Source organism: Astatotilapia calliptera, chromosome 10 (assembly GCF_900246225.1).
Source record: "Astatotilapia calliptera chromosome 10, fAstCal1.2, whole genome shotgun sequence".
Lineage (NCBI taxonomy): Eukaryota > Metazoa > Chordata > Actinopteri > Cichliformes > Cichlidae > Astatotilapia > Astatotilapia calliptera.
The window spans coordinates 16338031-16355706 of record NC_039311.1 but is presented as its reverse complement, the minus strand read 5'-3'; the positions used below and the strand labels follow the sequence as shown (position 1 = coordinate 16355706).

Genomic DNA, 17676 nt, shown 5'->3' with positions numbered 1-17676 from the left:
TTCCAAAATATCCTCTGCACATGGCCAAATCATCTCAGCCTTGCCTCTGGAACTTTATGTCCAAATCCAACCTGAGCTGTCCTGCTGATCTACTGATTTCTAATCTTTCTATTCTCTCTCCTTCCAGCAATAAAATCTTAGCATCTTCAGCTCTGTCTCCTGTGTTTGTGTCTGCTCCACCGTCTCCAAGCCTTACATTATAGCAGACCTCACTACTTTCCTGTAAACCTTCACTCTCAGTCTTGCTGCTATCCTTATCTCACACATTACCCTTGACATTTGTCTCCACCCACTCCACCCTATGTGCATTCCTTTCTTTAACACCTCTCTTGTGCCACATGTTTGAGTTGGCACAGATTTTAAGTTGAATGAACTTGCTGCCGCAATCCGACCGACACTAGCAGCTTCCTGGCTTGTGGCCTCTGTGGCTGGGTTTCAAATGCTTCTGCAACTAAGAAAATAATCTTAATCTCATTCAGATAACCAACCCAAAGCTGTTTAATCTTCCATACACTCTCTCTGCTGTTAAACTACATTCATATAAGCTTTAACACATTCCCTGCCCTTGGTTTTCACCTCTGCTGTCCTCTCTCACACTCTTCAATGCAGCCTTGCATTTTCCTCCCCTCAGCTTCATCACAATTTAATTTTACGGCGAAATCCATGCCTAATCCGATCCTGTCCTGTTGAAATGCATAAGATAGAGCATCTCTTCTATGCATCATGCTAAAAATAAATCAGTCTTATCTTCATAATGTAATGTTATAGGTTTAGTTGTACTGATAGCAAAATAGGTTCATGTATTAAACTATTACGTTTTATAATCGTTGTTTAAATAAAGTTCAGGGAAAGGAAGGATGTTTAAATTGATTTAAGGGTACTTATTATAACCTCTGTAAAAAAACAAAACAAAACAAAAAAAACATATTTTTGTCTTTTTTTTTTAACTCCTTTCTTTTTGTGCGTTCTTCAAGGCTGCACCCTCTTCCTGTATGAATACGATGGCCGTTCAGGTATCGACCACAACAGCGTTCACAAACACGCGCTGTGGGTGGAGAACAGCATTGTCCAAGCTGTACCTGAGCATCCCAAGAAAGACTTTGTCTTCTGTCTCAGCAACTCAGTGGGAGATGCTTTCCTCTTCCAGGTGAGAGAAGCACTGGAATTTAAAACATCGGCTACTCTTAAAGCTGAGTTGGCATGACAATATTTTATGCAAGTTAAAGTTAAATCAGGTTGGCATTCATGCATACAGGTCAAGTGTTTTTATATCCTGTCTTTGTTATTTGGTGCTACTGTACATACCAGCATCAAACATAAAGAGAAACAGGAAACTGGAAGCTATTTTCCTCTAGGGGATTTGCATGTGGCACACCAATACATGTTCATCATGTGCTGGAGATAGGCAGCCCTGTGTCCTTGTGTTTATGTTTGACATGTTTAAAGGCCACGCTGTCACACCGTGACAGTGATCCACCAGACTGACCATTGTGTAATATTAAAATCTGTCTATTTATATTCATGACAGCTCTCCTCACTGAATGGGAAGAAAGTAATAAAATGATGATGAGATTATAATGACCATTTCCTCCCAGAGGCCGATATTGGAAGTCATGATTAAATTCTTTCAGCTGTCAGTTTCTTTATTTTATCTGCTCACTATCGTTACTCACTTTGTCATGGTCCCTTCCTTCTGTTCAGACATCAGGCCAAACAGAACTGGAAAACTGGATCACGGCGATCCACTCGGCGTGTGCTACTGCTCTTGCTCGGCAGCACCACAGGGAGGACACCGTGCGATTGCTGCGAACTGAAATCCGCAAGCTGGAGCAGAAGATTGATATGGATGAGAAAATGAAGAAAATGGGAGACATGCAGTTGTCCACTGTCACTGATGGCAAGAAGAGAAAGACCATACTTGAGCAGGTATGGGGTCAATCGGGTGGTCGTTTGGGGCTAAAAGTGGAGCTAAGTGTCAAGGAGTCTGACATACTGAAAGCGGTCAAACAGATTAAAGCTGTACATGAGGTGGTGGAGCATTACAGAAACAACACCTATGAGACAAATGCCCTTTAATTTTGTCATATTATTGCAAATTAATAACACTTTATGCCCATAAAATGCGACTGTAGGGAGGTTTGTTATCTCATGGCTAAAAACCGTCCTCACCTCTTTATCTTCCAGTTAATTTGAATGAAAACACCTGAAGGCAGTTTATAGATGTGACTTAAACTGCACCGACACTCTCCGGCACTGAAATCATGGCACTAAATCATCTTTACAGCATGCCGTCATCCAGGCAAAAATGCTCTAAAGCAGCCTTTCCAACCAAAAATGGTTTCACTTATTCCAGCTGGCGCTCATTTAGAAACACATGCGAGTCCACTTGCACGCAGTGCATACAGACACATAGCACACAGGTAAACCTGACTAATCTTTTTAGATTCAAGAGGTCTTTTAAGAACATTGCAACTTTTTCAAATCTTTTCCAGAACCCGTTTTTGTTCAGTTTCAAAAGAACATTGATTTAGGCTTATTCCATGCAGGATGTCTGGAGTTGCTGGTGATGGTAGCCAGTACTGACTGGAAAATCTTACAAAAAGAAAAAAAGCCTAGAAGTGTGGTCATTAACAATAAGCCTCCTTGTCCTAGCAAGTCTTTGCATCTGTCTTTATACTGGTGTTGTTGCATAATGCTCTTTCTATTTCTTGTTATATGTAACATAAAAGGAACTAGAAAGCACTTAATCCTCATCAAGTAAAAGAGCTGCAATTTAAAAGGAAGCACTTTGATTGCCTGCTGTAAAGACATAGTAACTGAAACTGTGGCATCAAAGAAGAAAACAAGCCTCAAGCAGGGTTTATGTCATTGACTGACTTCTTTCAGTTGAGTCACGGAGCTGCCAATAAGGATATAGTTGTGGGAAAAAAAGAAAATGGGGATTAACCACAGAGATAAAGAAAAATAAAAGATCAAAAAGTGGAAAGTGTGGAAATATAATGACATATAAAACATATAAGAATTGTTGCAATTATTTGAATGATAATTATATTTATTTATTTTATCTGTACATATTTATGTAAACTTTATAAATAAATCTGAGGAGAGGTGAGGGGAACAAACAAATGTGAAAAAACATTCAAACTTCTACTTCCGTAATTCTTTATATTTTTTAATTGTGTTAATATTTTCACACTTCCACATAGGTGACCACGGGAACTAATGCAGCGTTAAGTCTAGTTTTGTGTTTCACTGTGAGTGTGTGTCCCCGTGTTTCACCTCCCACGGCCCACCCTGTGATACATTGCACGTAGAACAGCAGGTCACCAACTGGTGGGGGCTGTGTTGGTGAGTAATACCTCTCCACAGGGGCTGCAGTACTCCCACATCTCACTTCTCCTGAAACAGCCGAATAACCACCTAACACAGCGTCGGTTCTTTATCTTTTTATTTTTTGTTGTTGTTCTCATTAGAGATAAAACTGAATAAATCTGGATCTCATCAGCAAAGTTTGTTTATATTGCATAATCACACACGCATGACTTTTTACTCTGTAATCTCTGCTGCTTATAGATCTTCTTGTGGGAGCAGAACTTGGAGAGATTTCACATAGATCTCTTCCGCTGCCGCTGCTACCTGGCGAGTCTGCAGGGCGGTGAACCTCCCAATCCCAAACGCCTCCTGGGCTTCGCGTCACGTCCCACAAAAGTTGCCATGGGACGACTGGGGATCTTCTCTGTTTCCTCCTTCCATGCACTGGTATGATTAGACATGTTTAGTGCTGGTATCTGACTATTCACTCCAGGTGTTTTTCAGGTTGCAATTTTTTAGTAAACTTGATCGGAGCTCATGAATCCAAACCTGAAAAGTCAGACTCACGTGTCTCTACATGTTCCGTGTAGAGATTGCATGAGAGGTTTCCAACTGTCGACCCTCAATAACAGCCCAGCTTGAAGAGTGGGTGTGTTTATCTGCCTGTGAGTGCCTTGTCACATACGCCTACTGAAAGCAAGAATTTCTGCTTGCCTCACAAATGTTCAAAGAAATAGATACTGCCATATACCCCAAGGTTATGAAACAAATGAACAAACCAGGTATGCTGGTTTGATTCTCAGGCCCAAAGTTAGCATGAGCGCTGTAAAGTGGAGTGAGTTTTTATCTGTAACACGCAATTAGCCACAACATTAAAACTGGTGAACAAGTGAATTATAGCAATAATTTTCTCATTATAAAGATTTTGTTTAAGTGATGGAATTTAAGTAGATATAAGTAAGTGCCAGCTCTCAAAGTTGATGTGTTGGTAGCATCAAAAATGTGAAATGAACACCTGCATTATTTCTGCTTTCTGTCATAGTGATGCATGCAAGTTTTTTATTCTAAGTGTGCAAAAACAGCTGTGACTCTTAAGCCTAACACTCAAGGCTAAGGTTACATAGATGGTTTACTTTAACAAGGTTCAGAGATTCAGACTTGGGTAGCAAACACACACCACATATTAAAATGTATCACATACACGCTATCCTAAAAGCTTGAGAGAAAAGTGAAAGCAAAACATTCTACCTATAAATCCTCTCTGAAACCCAAGTTATTATCTCAGTGCTGCAGAATGTACAGAATGAAACCCAACCTGATCTCTATGCGATTGTGTGTCATTGAGCTGTAAGCTCTGCGTAGTATCATCCAAAGAAGAAAGAGCAAAAACGAAGAGCAAAACATGGAAAACATTTCTCTACAGAGCAGTTTTATACGAGCAAGGTAACGGATATGCCAAACATACACTAGCACGCACACACAACATCAAGCACTGACAGTGTTTTTTGTGATTGGTCGATCAATACAAACTCTTTTAGCAAGCTAGCATCCCTGAGGCACTTTCCCACAAACAGGCTTAACACTCTCTGGCCCTTGCTCCCCCTCCTTTTACTGCCTACACCCTCACTTCCTTTCTTTGTGTCTCGCTCCCTCAGTGTCTTCTTCTCCTTATCTGCCATATTTTATACCGTCCTTTTTTATGTCTCTCCTGTCCCTTTCATATTCTTTTTACTCTATTTATTACCACATCCCTTCTGACTAATTTGAAATGTCATTATTGCATCGCTTAAATATGATAAATGTGGCATATTTATAAGGAGAATCACATTTATAAATACATGTAACGCAAAACTACTGAAATGAAATGAAATGCAATTAAAATAATTGTTCATGGCTACTAATTAATGAATTGCAAAAATATTCAAATGAACTCATTTGTCTTGCCTAAAGGGAAATATAATTGTTCTCTCTCTCAGCTCTGGTATTCAAAGTTTTTGGTCACAAAAGCAATATTTCTGTTTTTTCCTTCATTTACTTTCTACAGTAGATTTGGGCTGTAATAACAGTATAAAGGCCTCTCATGTGGGGAATGAGAAGATGAGTCTAAAAAGTGGTTTAAGATGTTATGTTTGAAGTGTACGTGTCTGATGTCTGACCAGCTCTATACTAGTGTAATGCATAGTTGCTCATACTATTTGAGCTCTGATTGAACCCAGAGAAGTCAAAAAACGGGAACGAAAAGTTTCCCTGTGCCAAGTCGTAGGTGACTGAAGGGGATTAGAGGTTGAAAGTATTCAGTAGCTGCTGCAAATGATTGCTTTTGTGTGTCAAACTGTTTTCATTCGGGTGTTAAAGGTGTCTGTTTCATTTCTGTTGTGTTTTCTGTAACTGTCACTGTCACAGGTGTCTGCCCGTACAGAGAGCAGCATGAGAAGGCGGAACCAACCTTTCCCTCGCACCTTCAGTAAACGTCGAAGCCGTTTCTCCTCACTCTGGGGTCTGGACACCGCATCTAGGAGAAAGAGCAAAGGACACCCTTCAATTGACCAGGTACGTCTGACTTTGAGTGACTTTGCAGTGCTTGATGTTTAATTGAAATCTGTAAAATTCGATTTTGGTGAATAAATATAAATACTACTGCAGCTAAATATTGTGTGTTCGTAAGTTTATGCTTGAAACTGCTTCTTGGTGTCAAAGTAATAACTATACTTATGTGTGTTTTAATTTTGCGGTGCTTTGTGTTATTGCAGGTGTTTGCTGATGGGGCGGAGCCAGTGAGAAAGTCTTTGCAGAAGGTGTTCGAAGACTCCTCCAGTGAAAAATCTGTAAGCTTTTAACTCTGTTTGTGTAAAAACCTACATTAGATTACATTTTGTTGTCGATGTAATATTTTATGTCTGCCCTCTTTTAACATTCCAGAAGATGAAGCAGTTTTGCTGTTTCTGCTGAACATTAAGTAATAGTGCAGCTGAACGTCTCCTCACTGGGTGAAATTAAGTGCTAAATACATATAATCCAGTATCAGCGTGTTCCCACTTCTGCTGTACAGTGCAATCATTTCCCATCAAGAAATTAAAGGGAGTTGACAACCACATTGCACCATTTACAGTAATAACCTCCCTTAGGCTAAACATGAAGCTCCTCCTCCCTTTATTAGTTTGGTATTCACCACAAATCAGCAGAGTTCGTGTGGCTGTGGACTCATTTCTTCTCATTGTTTGCTTTTTGCATACACCAAGAGGAAAAATCACTGGAGCATCAGATGAATCTTTGTTCTTGTATAATGGGTAATGGGCTTCTTAAGACCCCGAGGCCAGCTACATCACTAGATTTTCCACCTCCTTTCACTTAACTAAGATCCTTTTGGGGCTCTGGCTCTTTGCAGGGTGGGTTATCTAAGGGAAAGCACAAAATCCCTGCACCCTTCTGCACCATTGAGCATTTTTTTTAGGTCGTTTTTAAAGCCCTTGCTTTAATATTTTCAGACGTTTGCTTCTCTCCTCGATGAAGAGTGATTGGAGACATTTGCAGACTCATAAAGCTTTAAAAGCGGCAGAATATCTGTGTCTCTCTCAGCGTCATTGGACAATGCTCAGGTTTATTTGTGTTGAATAAACAACCCTTGTCATCTTCTGCAGCAGTTTTTTAATATTCTGAGCAGTGTGGACAGAGTCCCTTTATTTAATTTGCTTCAGGCAATTCCATCTTTATCAGTATCAAAAAGGCTATCAACTGGAGGGATTTTCTGTCTGCTAATCCCACAGAGACAAATTTAATCTGATATGTTCACATCATTAGTGTTCTGACGTTTCAACAAATATGCAGACATTTGCTACCATAGGACTCGCTGGTTTCACACCATCTGTGTTCTCTTGTAACTGCTGTACTGACCACACTTGCACACAATTGCAAATAATTAGCTATATATCATAAGAAAGAAAAACATGTTTCCTAAGACAACCATATCAATGTAGTTTTCCAGTATGTGACAAATCTATATGAATTTTAAGGAAAAATGTCCAGTTGCACATAGGTTGTATAGGACAAGCCTGCTGGATCCATATTTTATGAGCACTGGTAAAAAGCACCAGAGATGAGGAGAAGAGAAAAGATAGGCTTTAGTCTGAACGAAGCAGACAGAAGCTAAGTCTGCAGCAATAACCTGCTCTGGCAGTGCAGGCCCCCAGTGGCACAAAGAGAGATCAATTTTTTTTTTCCACCCACGCCAGGCTTCAGCTGGCAGTGTATGGGATGACTGTAAAGAAAAGCATAAGATGTAACGTGCTGTAGTTGGCAGTAAACTAGAGCTGGAAATGCTTTATCAGTGGCAAAGATTTTCCTCATTGAGCATTTCCAGCAAGAATAGCTCCAAATGTTCACATCTGATTGACTTTCCCAGCTTTAATTTGCTGTTTGTTCTGGGGAATCCCTTTGTTAGCATAAGCTGGAAAGGAGAGTTTAGCAGGGATCTGAGAACCCCGCCGCCCCACACACACCATCACCACCCTCCAGCAGAGGCATCCTAGATAGGCCAGGAGGGGAGCCAGATGGTGCTGAGCAGGACTGGGAGTTCAGGGAGTTGGGGGAGGTACTACTTACAGGCCCCCCAGTCTGTTGTCTGTCTGAGATAATGTGTGCGCGTCTGTATTTTGTTTGCGCATGTGGCCTGTTTGTGTTTGTGAATATAAAAATGTGCTGTTGCATGTAGTTTACTGTGGCTGTTTCCCTCTTTGTTTCACTTTATCTCTACCACGCAGATTCACACACAGACACACACGCGTACAGATACAGCCAAGTCGAAGTTCATTTCGACAGGGACCACCGGGCCTGATTGTTAACTGCCGGCAGATTGTATGGCGTGAATGAAAGATGGGGAGGAGAGAGCTGATGGAATGATGTACAGATAGGGGGAAAGGGCACCAGAAGGAGAGGCAGTGATTAATTGGAGGCTGGCGTGATAGAAGAATGAAAGAATAAATGTGGATGCTGTTACTCGATAGGTGGAGATATATTACAGATGGGGGGAATAGAAGCCAGCAAGGCGGCTGACAAGGCTGCCAGATTGTTGTAGGTCAGACTGATGGGCCGAAAGGTTACAGATTATGCTTTAAAAACAGTAACACACCCATAAAAATGCAAGTGTAAGCTATATAACATGTGCTACATGCAATGCAAAAAGCTTGTACTGCAGTACAAGTGTCATTACTGAATTACTGTTTGTGAGTTTCACGATTGCATTAAATCTGCCTTGTCTGTTTATGCTTTCTGCCACTGCAGCTGCTCAAAGATGCATAAACTTAAACTTGCTGAGTGTCTGTGCTTGTTTTTATTTTCAGAAGGAGAGAGAAGCTTCTGTGAAAAGTCTTCCTCAGCAAAATGTAGACAGTGATATTTGGGTTCCTGAGTACCTGAAACCCTCCTGGGTGTGTTTGCCGAACAACCAGCCCATCCTGGCCGTCATACAGCCCGGAGAGACAACACTGGAAGTCTTGAACACTGTCTGCAAGGTGGGCCATTAAAAACAGCATTGATAATATTGCATTACCAGAGACTGCACATAAGAGAAATGCATTTTACACAGTGCACTGCATATAATCACCAATGTAACACTGATGTACTTTAGATTGACAGTTTGCAAAGTGACAGACTGCACAATGTTTCCTCTTTTTATTGCATACACAGTAGCACTTTATAATACTGCAAATTTTAGTATTGATCCAAAGTAAATACAGGGCCAATATTGCCAATACCAATACAGTCACCGATACTTCAAACCTGTAAAGGCAGCTGAGAGAATTATGTCATGATTCATGTGATAAATCATCATTAATTAGCAAATTCTCAATGGATTTTATGATCACTAAATCATTTGTGATTTGGAGGCTTTGGAAGTGTGGCTGTCTGTCACCCACCTCCAATATGCAGCTTTATTACCTGCTAGCTTGCAGACGCAGAATGACACACACAGCATTCAAGCGGCTAGGAATGCAATTAATTCTTCTCAACAGCTTTTTCAAAACACAGGCAATCCCCAAGGTATTAAGAAATTAGACACAGCCCTGTAGAGAGGTCAGAATACCATTAAGTTATATGAGGAAAATGAAGATCTGCCATATTACTGTCAGCTGTCATTGTTGACAGCACATTGATGCACATTATCAGCGGTTCATATACGGTCTTCTTCAATGTACATATATGAATTTGAATGTAACCGAGTTCTTTCAGTTCTACTTCTATGACAGTTCTCACAGAGTCACAGATCTTTTAATAATGCTCTTACCTTTCAGGATACACTGTATATTGCTGTCATTCACAGTCCATCACTTGTTTTAACTTCATTACCTTTTCTCCTTAATTGGCTTCAGCAAGAGACACATAATAGGCGTAATATTGCCTAATGACGCAAATGTGCATGCAAGTCACAAACGTAACAGAGTGAAGCAGAGCATCCATCATCATCATCGTCCATGATTTTGGACCAGCATGTTAGACAGCATTCCCCAGCACTATTATTAAAACTCAATATAGGGAATGTCTTTTTGAATAGAGTTCCAGTCATTTGTTGAACTGATGTCAAAGTGGACTGAAATTTGAAGTATCTGTGGTAGGCGGTGGCATAACATTTTAATGACACACTTTATGTTGGTTTCTCTTTACCTTTCTCCTTATTGCCAGTCACCAGATACTTTAAAGCTTAAACATGTACTCGCATGTACAAGTAATATGTTCTTGTTGCCCCCAGACCCATAAGATCGATCCCTCTGGCCACTACCTGCGTTTGAAGGTGCTGGTTGACAACCAAATACTTTATTATGTTCCCACATTTGAAGAGGACATCTCCGATCTGGTGAGGAAATACACACTAAGCCACATTAGATATATATTTTTAAGTAATAACCAGGTGAATATCCTAGGTTTAAATATCCATATAAGTTAATCAAAGACATGCAGCACACATTATTATGCTGTTTGTGTGATTCTAAGTTTATTGCAGTATGTTATTTGGATTTGACATCTTCTTATTCATATTTTTATTGTCAGATATGGATGAATGCTTGTGCATTTTTCATGAGTTGGTTGCCGTTTTGATTTGCCGTGCATACAAAATCACCAGGATGGAAAAGAAGCACTATTGCATAAACTATAAATTATGCAAAGTAGCATTTCAAGTCTATTGTGTGCACTACGAAGTCGCCGTTTGTGTTTGTGTGCGTCTATTTAGCATAAGAACAGTCACACTCACTGAAAGTCCCCACCACCACCGCATTATTCATCTGCTGTAAACCCCAAAACAAATCCTCTTTTTGATTGCGCCTTGTAGGTGATACACTGAAATCTTTCTCAAAGCACAATCATTTTTATAACTCGCTCTTTTCCTCAAGAGCTCTTTTATCTTCCTGCTTTGATCAGTGACTCATTTCACCCGCTTTCATCCTTAGTCTATGATATTACGTTATTATTTCTCCTCAGCGAAGGCTACTACACACTGCGGACTTCTGTTCCTGTCTGTTGCTGCATACACACAGCTGTGTCCATGTTCTAGGCTTTTGTGAGCTCAGGGTCTTGTCTGAGCACCCACTCACTTCATAGCCCTGACCTGGATTTTGACCCCACAACCTTCAGATACAATTGCTTGGCTAAGGAGCCAGAATAATACATGAACCTGTTCATTTCTTATTAATAACAACAGCATGACCTTGACCTTATCTGTCCAACAACACTGCTACCCATCCATTTTCCCCTATATATAGATATATCTATCTCTATTTGTTTGTTTCTCTTTAATTACAATTATTTATTTATATATGTGCTGTTGTGTGTTTACAGCTCTACAAAGAGATTGAGATTTATCCCAAAAGTACCAAAGTCGTCCAGTTTGACAAAGCCGAGTTCTGCAACAACGGATATGGTATGCTTATTTCTGACAATAGCAGTCAGTTCTTGACACACCCATAAATTCTGTTTCAAATTGATTTTCTAATGGACTTCATCTAGTCATGCTTTGTTAATGAATAAAAGGGAATTACCCAAATGAAGGGCACACATGATATGGAGTGGATTTAATTGCTGTGGTTATACAGCAGTTTACGCTGTCAAATAGAAATATTTCAAAGACGACCGAAGGAATTAAATGAATTTCTCTGTGTCTAACTATCTATGTCTGCAGGTTTTTCTGTGGCAGTTTTAGAGGAGGATGGGGTGCAGCAGCTCCAAGTTACTGAAGTGAAAGCAGGAGGAATGGCTTCAGCGAAAGGTACACATTTTATGCATACGTTGACATGTGTAAAGGAGATTAACCCGTTACTGTAGCACACTTACAAGTGATGCTTATAGAGAACGCATTCCCAGCCAAGAGATGCTAGAGTCAAGAACAATGGCCAAAGTGATGTTTTTATGCTTTTATTCTGAAGGCATGACGTTCCAAAACCTTTATCCATAAAATAAAAAAAACAAACAAACCATAAAACAAGAACAAAGAGATTTTATAAGGCGTTGATTTGTGGCTGTTTTCTATTCTACTCTCTGCTTTGCACTGCTGGGTCTGGAGATCAACCCCCCCCCTTCACCGGTCCCTATCTTCTAACTGAGACAGTGACACTCTAATGGGTTTGAGAAACATATGGCTGCTTGGTAGATACAACACTAATGTATAGAAAATAACATGCTCCAAAACTAAGCCCCAGGGTCAGACCAAGGTTACTCAAGTGTGAGATTGTGCCCTCTAGTGTATTAGCAATCTGAAAGCTGCTATCTTAGCAGGCTGCCAAAAGACACAGGACTCAGTTGATGTTAGAAGTAGAAAAAGATTGAAGCATCCACATACGACAAAGCATCTTATTGCAATCTGGGCACGATATTCTGCTGAATCACAGAGTTAGATGCAGTTTAGTGGGTCCACATGAACACTGTGATGAGCCTGTGTGTATGTGTGTGGTTTATTAACAGTGCAGAGAGTGAATGGGGAATTGAAAGACATCACGCTTGATTTTCTGCAGGGTACATGCAGAAACCAGGCCAGCACTGGACAAGGAGCCCCAAAGGGTCTATTTCTCTCTCACTCCCGCTCTCGTTCTTTCACTGTAATTCCCGTTTCCCCTCCTCACACAGCAGCACACACAAAGGCACATCCATGCATTGCACACAGGCATACACACGCAGCCGTATATGACCAGAGGGGTTATCTCTCTCTGCCCAATAAAGCCTCTGCTACAGCTGACACTTCACATTTCAGACAACTAGGTCATAACTTAAGGCTAAATGTGTGCCTTATGCGTCTATATGTATGTAACTGTGTGTTGCTGTTCTATGAGAATCCTACTGAATAATGTCGCTGCTGTCTCTGTTGCAGCAAATAATTTAAAATGAGACTGAAATAGGAAGATAAGCTCATACTCACAGATGACTGCAGTCAAAACATGTCCAAAAATCCCCTTGTGTGTTACTAGATGAGATGAGGCTGCTGCTACATCTCTAAACAGCTGTCACAGCCAATTGGGTTTATTGATAAGGTTAGCTGCTAATTGGATTGCTGATTGAGTGATGATTCTCAATTAACAGAATGGGGCACAGGTGCTTGAGAGGAGGAGCAGCAAGACAAAGAGCAAGGCTCAAACTGAAGCTATGTTCCAGTGTTTTGTTTGTTCACCTATTGTACCATGAAGAACGTATACACACAGTGGGCAGGACAGGACAGGACAGGAATAGACAGACATTGTACTTTGCCTCTTAAACCCACCCCGTCTTGTTAGATCAGTATTTGCCTCAGGCAAGCAATCATAGAAGGATGCATTTTTGATGTGATGGAACACATTTGCATCTCGGAGCACCTGATTAGTCTCCGAGGTGCTGCTGGGAAGTATGGTGCAAAAGTTTTGTTTACATAAGTCATCTGTGAGCAGTGCTTTTGAGCGGCCCATAGGAATTCTGCTGTTGGTTGGATGTTTTTTGGGTCATGAACTCACAGATAATGCTTTTACTGACTGTGCATTGTTTGAAAACTTTCTCTACAATAATTTATTTCATATTGACTTTGTTTCTTAAACTGTTTTTTACCATATGCTTAGTGAAATTTCACATTTGTTACATTTTTTTTGCCCGATTCTCTGTCAGGTTTGAAAGCAGGGGATGAGATTCTGTTACTTAATGGTAAAGAGGCATCTGCCCTCCAGAAGGATGACATGATGTCTGCATTTACAAACCAAACCCTGACCTTGAGCATCAGCACCCTGCCCCAGTTGGATCCTCGGATGGTGTGCTCCTGTCCACCCCGGCGCTCTGATGTGGAACAAAACCTAGCCACAGACATTTTTTCCCAGAGCCAAGGTAAGGTTTCCTGTCTCAAAAGATTTGGGGATCAGTTGAATAAGCTGTTTGCTTTTTAAAATAATCTACATGTAAGCAGTTTTTCTTAGTTGATATTTATATACTGACATATTTACTTAGACATGCATAGTTCTGAATGAATGACAATAAAGGAAAAAGAACAAAATGATTCTTCCTTTTTTTGTCCTTAGCATTGCATTCACATATCTTGTGTTGCGTGATCATTCACCCTCTAAAACCCAACTTTCTGTGGTGAAAAAGAGAGGTTTCAGATACATCTTTTGCATGCAGTGAGGTGAACAGGGCGATCTACTAATTATGCATGGATGCTGTCTGATAACTAACCTGCAGGCAGCCGCCATCCTTCCTTTGACCTGCTCTTTTTATTTGTGCAAGGGCATCATTTGTATTCCTTATAAACCAGGACTTGCAATGCGCAGCCTGACAAGCTGGCATTGTTTGGAACTCGGAGCAATATGAATATTAATATGAATCCTTCAGCAGCGTGGAGCTGTCATCATGCAGGATATGCCATATGCAAAGGGTCAGATGGAGAGAAAAACACTTAAGCAGCCAGATGGAGGTTATTGATGATGTCATGCTTTGAGGACACAGGTGTATAAAAGAGTTCTTCAGCACAGAGACTTTAAAATGGAAGGAATAATAACTAATTTTACTAAACAGTGATATCATAATAAGAAACACTAAAGGTTATAGGAATCTTTAATTGCTGTCACTTTAATCCAACACAAAGAGGATGCTATTAAATTATTATTTTCATTAAAAAGTTACGACTACATACTTGTGACCTTTTAAAAATCAGCCAGACTCACCCAGGCTCTCAAAGTAAATGCAGATGAAGTGCACAAATAAATGAAAGCAGCTTGGTATAGGTATGTGTATGTGTAGTCTTCTTTGTCAGCTTTGCCTTTTGTCCTTTTTGTAGAAGACATCCTGGATGATGTGTCAGGTTTGCCACTGGAGAGCCCAGATGATACTTATGAGGAGGAACCTTGTCTGTCCTTGCAGAGCCACAGGGATCATCCGGAAGATAAAACTTGCATTGGGACTGGATACAAAGTAAGATATGTTTTACAAAGCCACAGTTTCACACACCAAGCCAGGTAAAAAATTCAGACATGCAAAAATAACAGTTTAGCCCAACAGAGGATGGAGTTTTTGGTGCTCAGTGTTTGATGTTTTGGCAGCTTTAGTCTTAGCTTTCTTAGTCTTTGATTTGTTGCATTGTCATCTTGCAGCCTGACATCTTCGGGGACATTTCTTACATTTCATGCCAGACAGCAAAGGAAAACACAATCATTTGATCAACAATCCAACACAGGCTGGATTTATGTTTGAACAAATTTCAGCAGTCGCTTTGCTTTCATGTTTTATATAGGAAGAGTTTGCCAAACTAAGTCTGAACAAAGATAAAAGGTTCAATAGAATGAGTGCTGGATGAAAAAATTCAGCAGATACGAGAAGTGATTGACCGGCACACCAGTAAGCCCTAGCATGATACTTAATGTGCGATGCTTTTCCTCAGACTTCTAAAGAAAAGATGCACTATGATCTCATCTCCCCTGGGTTACAATTGATCAAACAATGTAAAAAATGCATCACTATCTACACAACCAAATGTATCCAAGTTATATGTTATATACAAGGTATCTAGTTTAACATTAAAAAAAAACATACACCAATTATTGTTTGTGTTATATACAGGACTATATACAGGAATAACACTATGGGCAAAATTACACATACAAAAAAAGGTGTGTGTAAAACGCCACATAACAAAACAGCAGTGTGGTTATTTTTGCAAAAGGCTGTCACAAAAATGTTGTAATATCAAATTTCTTATTTATTTCTTTAGGCATGCAGTGTGTTTCTCCAGAATAGTTTGTCTTTCCCTCTGCGTGAATGATTTATTATCTCAGCTCCTACAATATCCAAGAACATTGTTTTGCTGAAAAACTCACAATTAGTTGTTTCTGATGCACACTGTGGTGTTTAACTATACCTTTTTAATGAGCTAGTGATTTGCTAATCTATGCCAATCCATAAGGATATGTATGCATGTATATGATGCAGAATACAAACTGACCTTCTTTATTTTGTAGTTTCCCACATAGGGGTCACTGAATAACTGTGAAATGGCATTGTTGGCAATGACCACATGGGTCATTTCCACAGGGGGTCACAATGACACAATAATCCGCTTCAGTTTCTTTTAAACTTGTAGTAGCAAGACACAGTTAAATACGTACAGACACACAACAGTTGATTTATGCTCTTTTTTGTGTAATTTTTCCAGATCCTGTTAAATGCAGGAACGTGTGTGGATTTTCTGATTACTTTGCTTTGAATTGTTTCTGCATGTCACATGAAACCAGAAAAAAAGTGTTGGTCTAAAAAGATGGGAGATTCTCAGTGGATTTTCTGTTGTCACAGTCATAATATATAGGGCATATATAAGCCCAACATGATGGTTACAGTGAGTCTGTGAATCCTACGGATTTAACACTGTAATCATAACCATATTCTTCCTCCGATAACAGTTTTCTGTGGTGCTGACAGCATATTGCATTAGCAGCACCGTATTCATAGCAAAATGTAGTGTGTATGTGTCTTGGCACATTAACAGATGTGCACATAGTACGTGTTGGGTGCGAGTGTGCGTTCTGGAACACTGAACTGGAGACAGGTGAGTGAACAGCATCACTTTCTAATTAAGATTATGTCTGGACTGATCAGGGTCGACGCAGTGATTGCTGGGACAGGCCGTGTGCCATCCACTCTCCCTCTGATACGCTTGTCACTTCCATTACCATGGCACTGTCTGATAGCCAGTAACCACCGGAAACATTTTTTCCTTTTTTGGACCAGTGTTGATAACCTAGGCATGAACAAAGAAGAAAGGGAAGGGACATCGCTGTATTCACTCTTCATTTTGTGTCAATGAGTTTCAATCTCAAGGGAGAGCTAATGGGTGAGGTCAAATGCAGCTTCAGTGAAGACTCCTCCATTCAGTAATCAGTCAAAACTGGGATCCGAAATATATGGCCAACAAATCCAAAGCCTTTTCGGGGAATCGACCTCTTTCAGCCACACAGCCATACAGACTAATGTACTTGACTAATCGGGATTGTTTATAAGAGGAAAAAATATTCACTGCAAACCAGTAAACAAGAATAGAACACAAGTGTTAAGTCAGTGATCTTCATCTCAGCTTTGTGTCTTTCACCTCCTGCTCTCGTCTAACACGAGCTGTCTGATTTGTGCCCTGCTGCTTTTTTCCATCCTTTCCTTTCATCTTTACCTTTGCTGTACCCCTAATTTCCTTAGATTTTTGATTTACTGTCATATTATTTTCCACATTGAGAGCAACAATGTGACCATGACCATCAGACACAGCAGCTCTTTTCTTTTCATCCAGCACCTTCATCTGCCGTCTTGTTTTGAATGCCCTTTCTTTCCTTCTGTCCTTGTAGTTTCATTCTGATCTTGGGTCTTTTTCCACCCTCCTCCTCACGAACCCCCTGCTGTTCATTACCATAAACAACATGAGGATGCCGTTGGCACTTAAAACAGCCCCGCTCCCTTAGCTCTCCAGCCGGCTGTGGGCACTGACCTTAGCCTGAACACTTGGATGCTCAATCCAAACTTGCCACAGACTGCCAAAACTGTGGCATTTTCTTCAAAAACAAACACACATTCACCCAAACTATTTGTCCTTTCTTTATGTTGATCAGCCTTTTGTTTCTCAAGTCTCCTGTTTGGAAAAGCTTCGAAGTGCTGCGGATTGCGTCTTACCTCATTTCACCCAGCGCCTGCGGTGCCATGGTGGCAGAGGAGTGAGGAAAACGAGGCAAAGTGGGACAATTTTAATTATCCCCACATTCTAATTACTCCATTCTCCACAGTGTTTCACATCATTTAGTGGAGATAAATGAGTGTCTGGCTAGCCGGGGGATATGGGAATGTTCATTATTTTAGACAAAGCACAGAGCAACCTCCCCGCTATGATAAACCGACCAG

At 40.4% G+C, this 17676-nt stretch overlaps 1 protein-coding gene across 4 annotated transcripts in view; it reads left to right on the top strand.

Moving 5' to 3' along the window:
- Positions 1-17676, top strand: part of LOC113030261 (T-lymphoma invasion and metastasis-inducing protein 1-like) — a 50862-nt gene that overhangs the window by 19454 nt on the left and 13732 nt on the right. For 3 of the 4 annotated variants that reach the window (XM_026181517.1, XM_026181515.1, XM_026181516.1), the window contains 11 exons: positions 975-1147; positions 1702-1926; positions 3574-3759; positions 5716-5862; positions 6063-6137; positions 8649-8819; positions 10055-10159; positions 11140-11221; positions 11480-11566; positions 13423-13635; positions 14582-14715. In XM_026181517.1, the coding sequence (XP_026037302.1) occupies positions 975-1147; positions 1702-1926; positions 3574-3759; positions 5716-5862; positions 6063-6137; positions 8649-8819; positions 10055-10159; positions 11140-11221; positions 11480-11566; positions 13423-13635; positions 14582-14715 (1598 nt within the window). The remainder of the gene's footprint in view (positions 1-974; positions 1148-1701; positions 1927-3573; positions 3760-5715; positions 5863-6062; positions 6138-8648; positions 8820-10054; positions 10160-11139; positions 11222-11479; positions 11567-13422; positions 13636-14581; positions 14716-17676) is intronic. The other variant, XM_026181518.1, reaches the window with a different exon arrangement.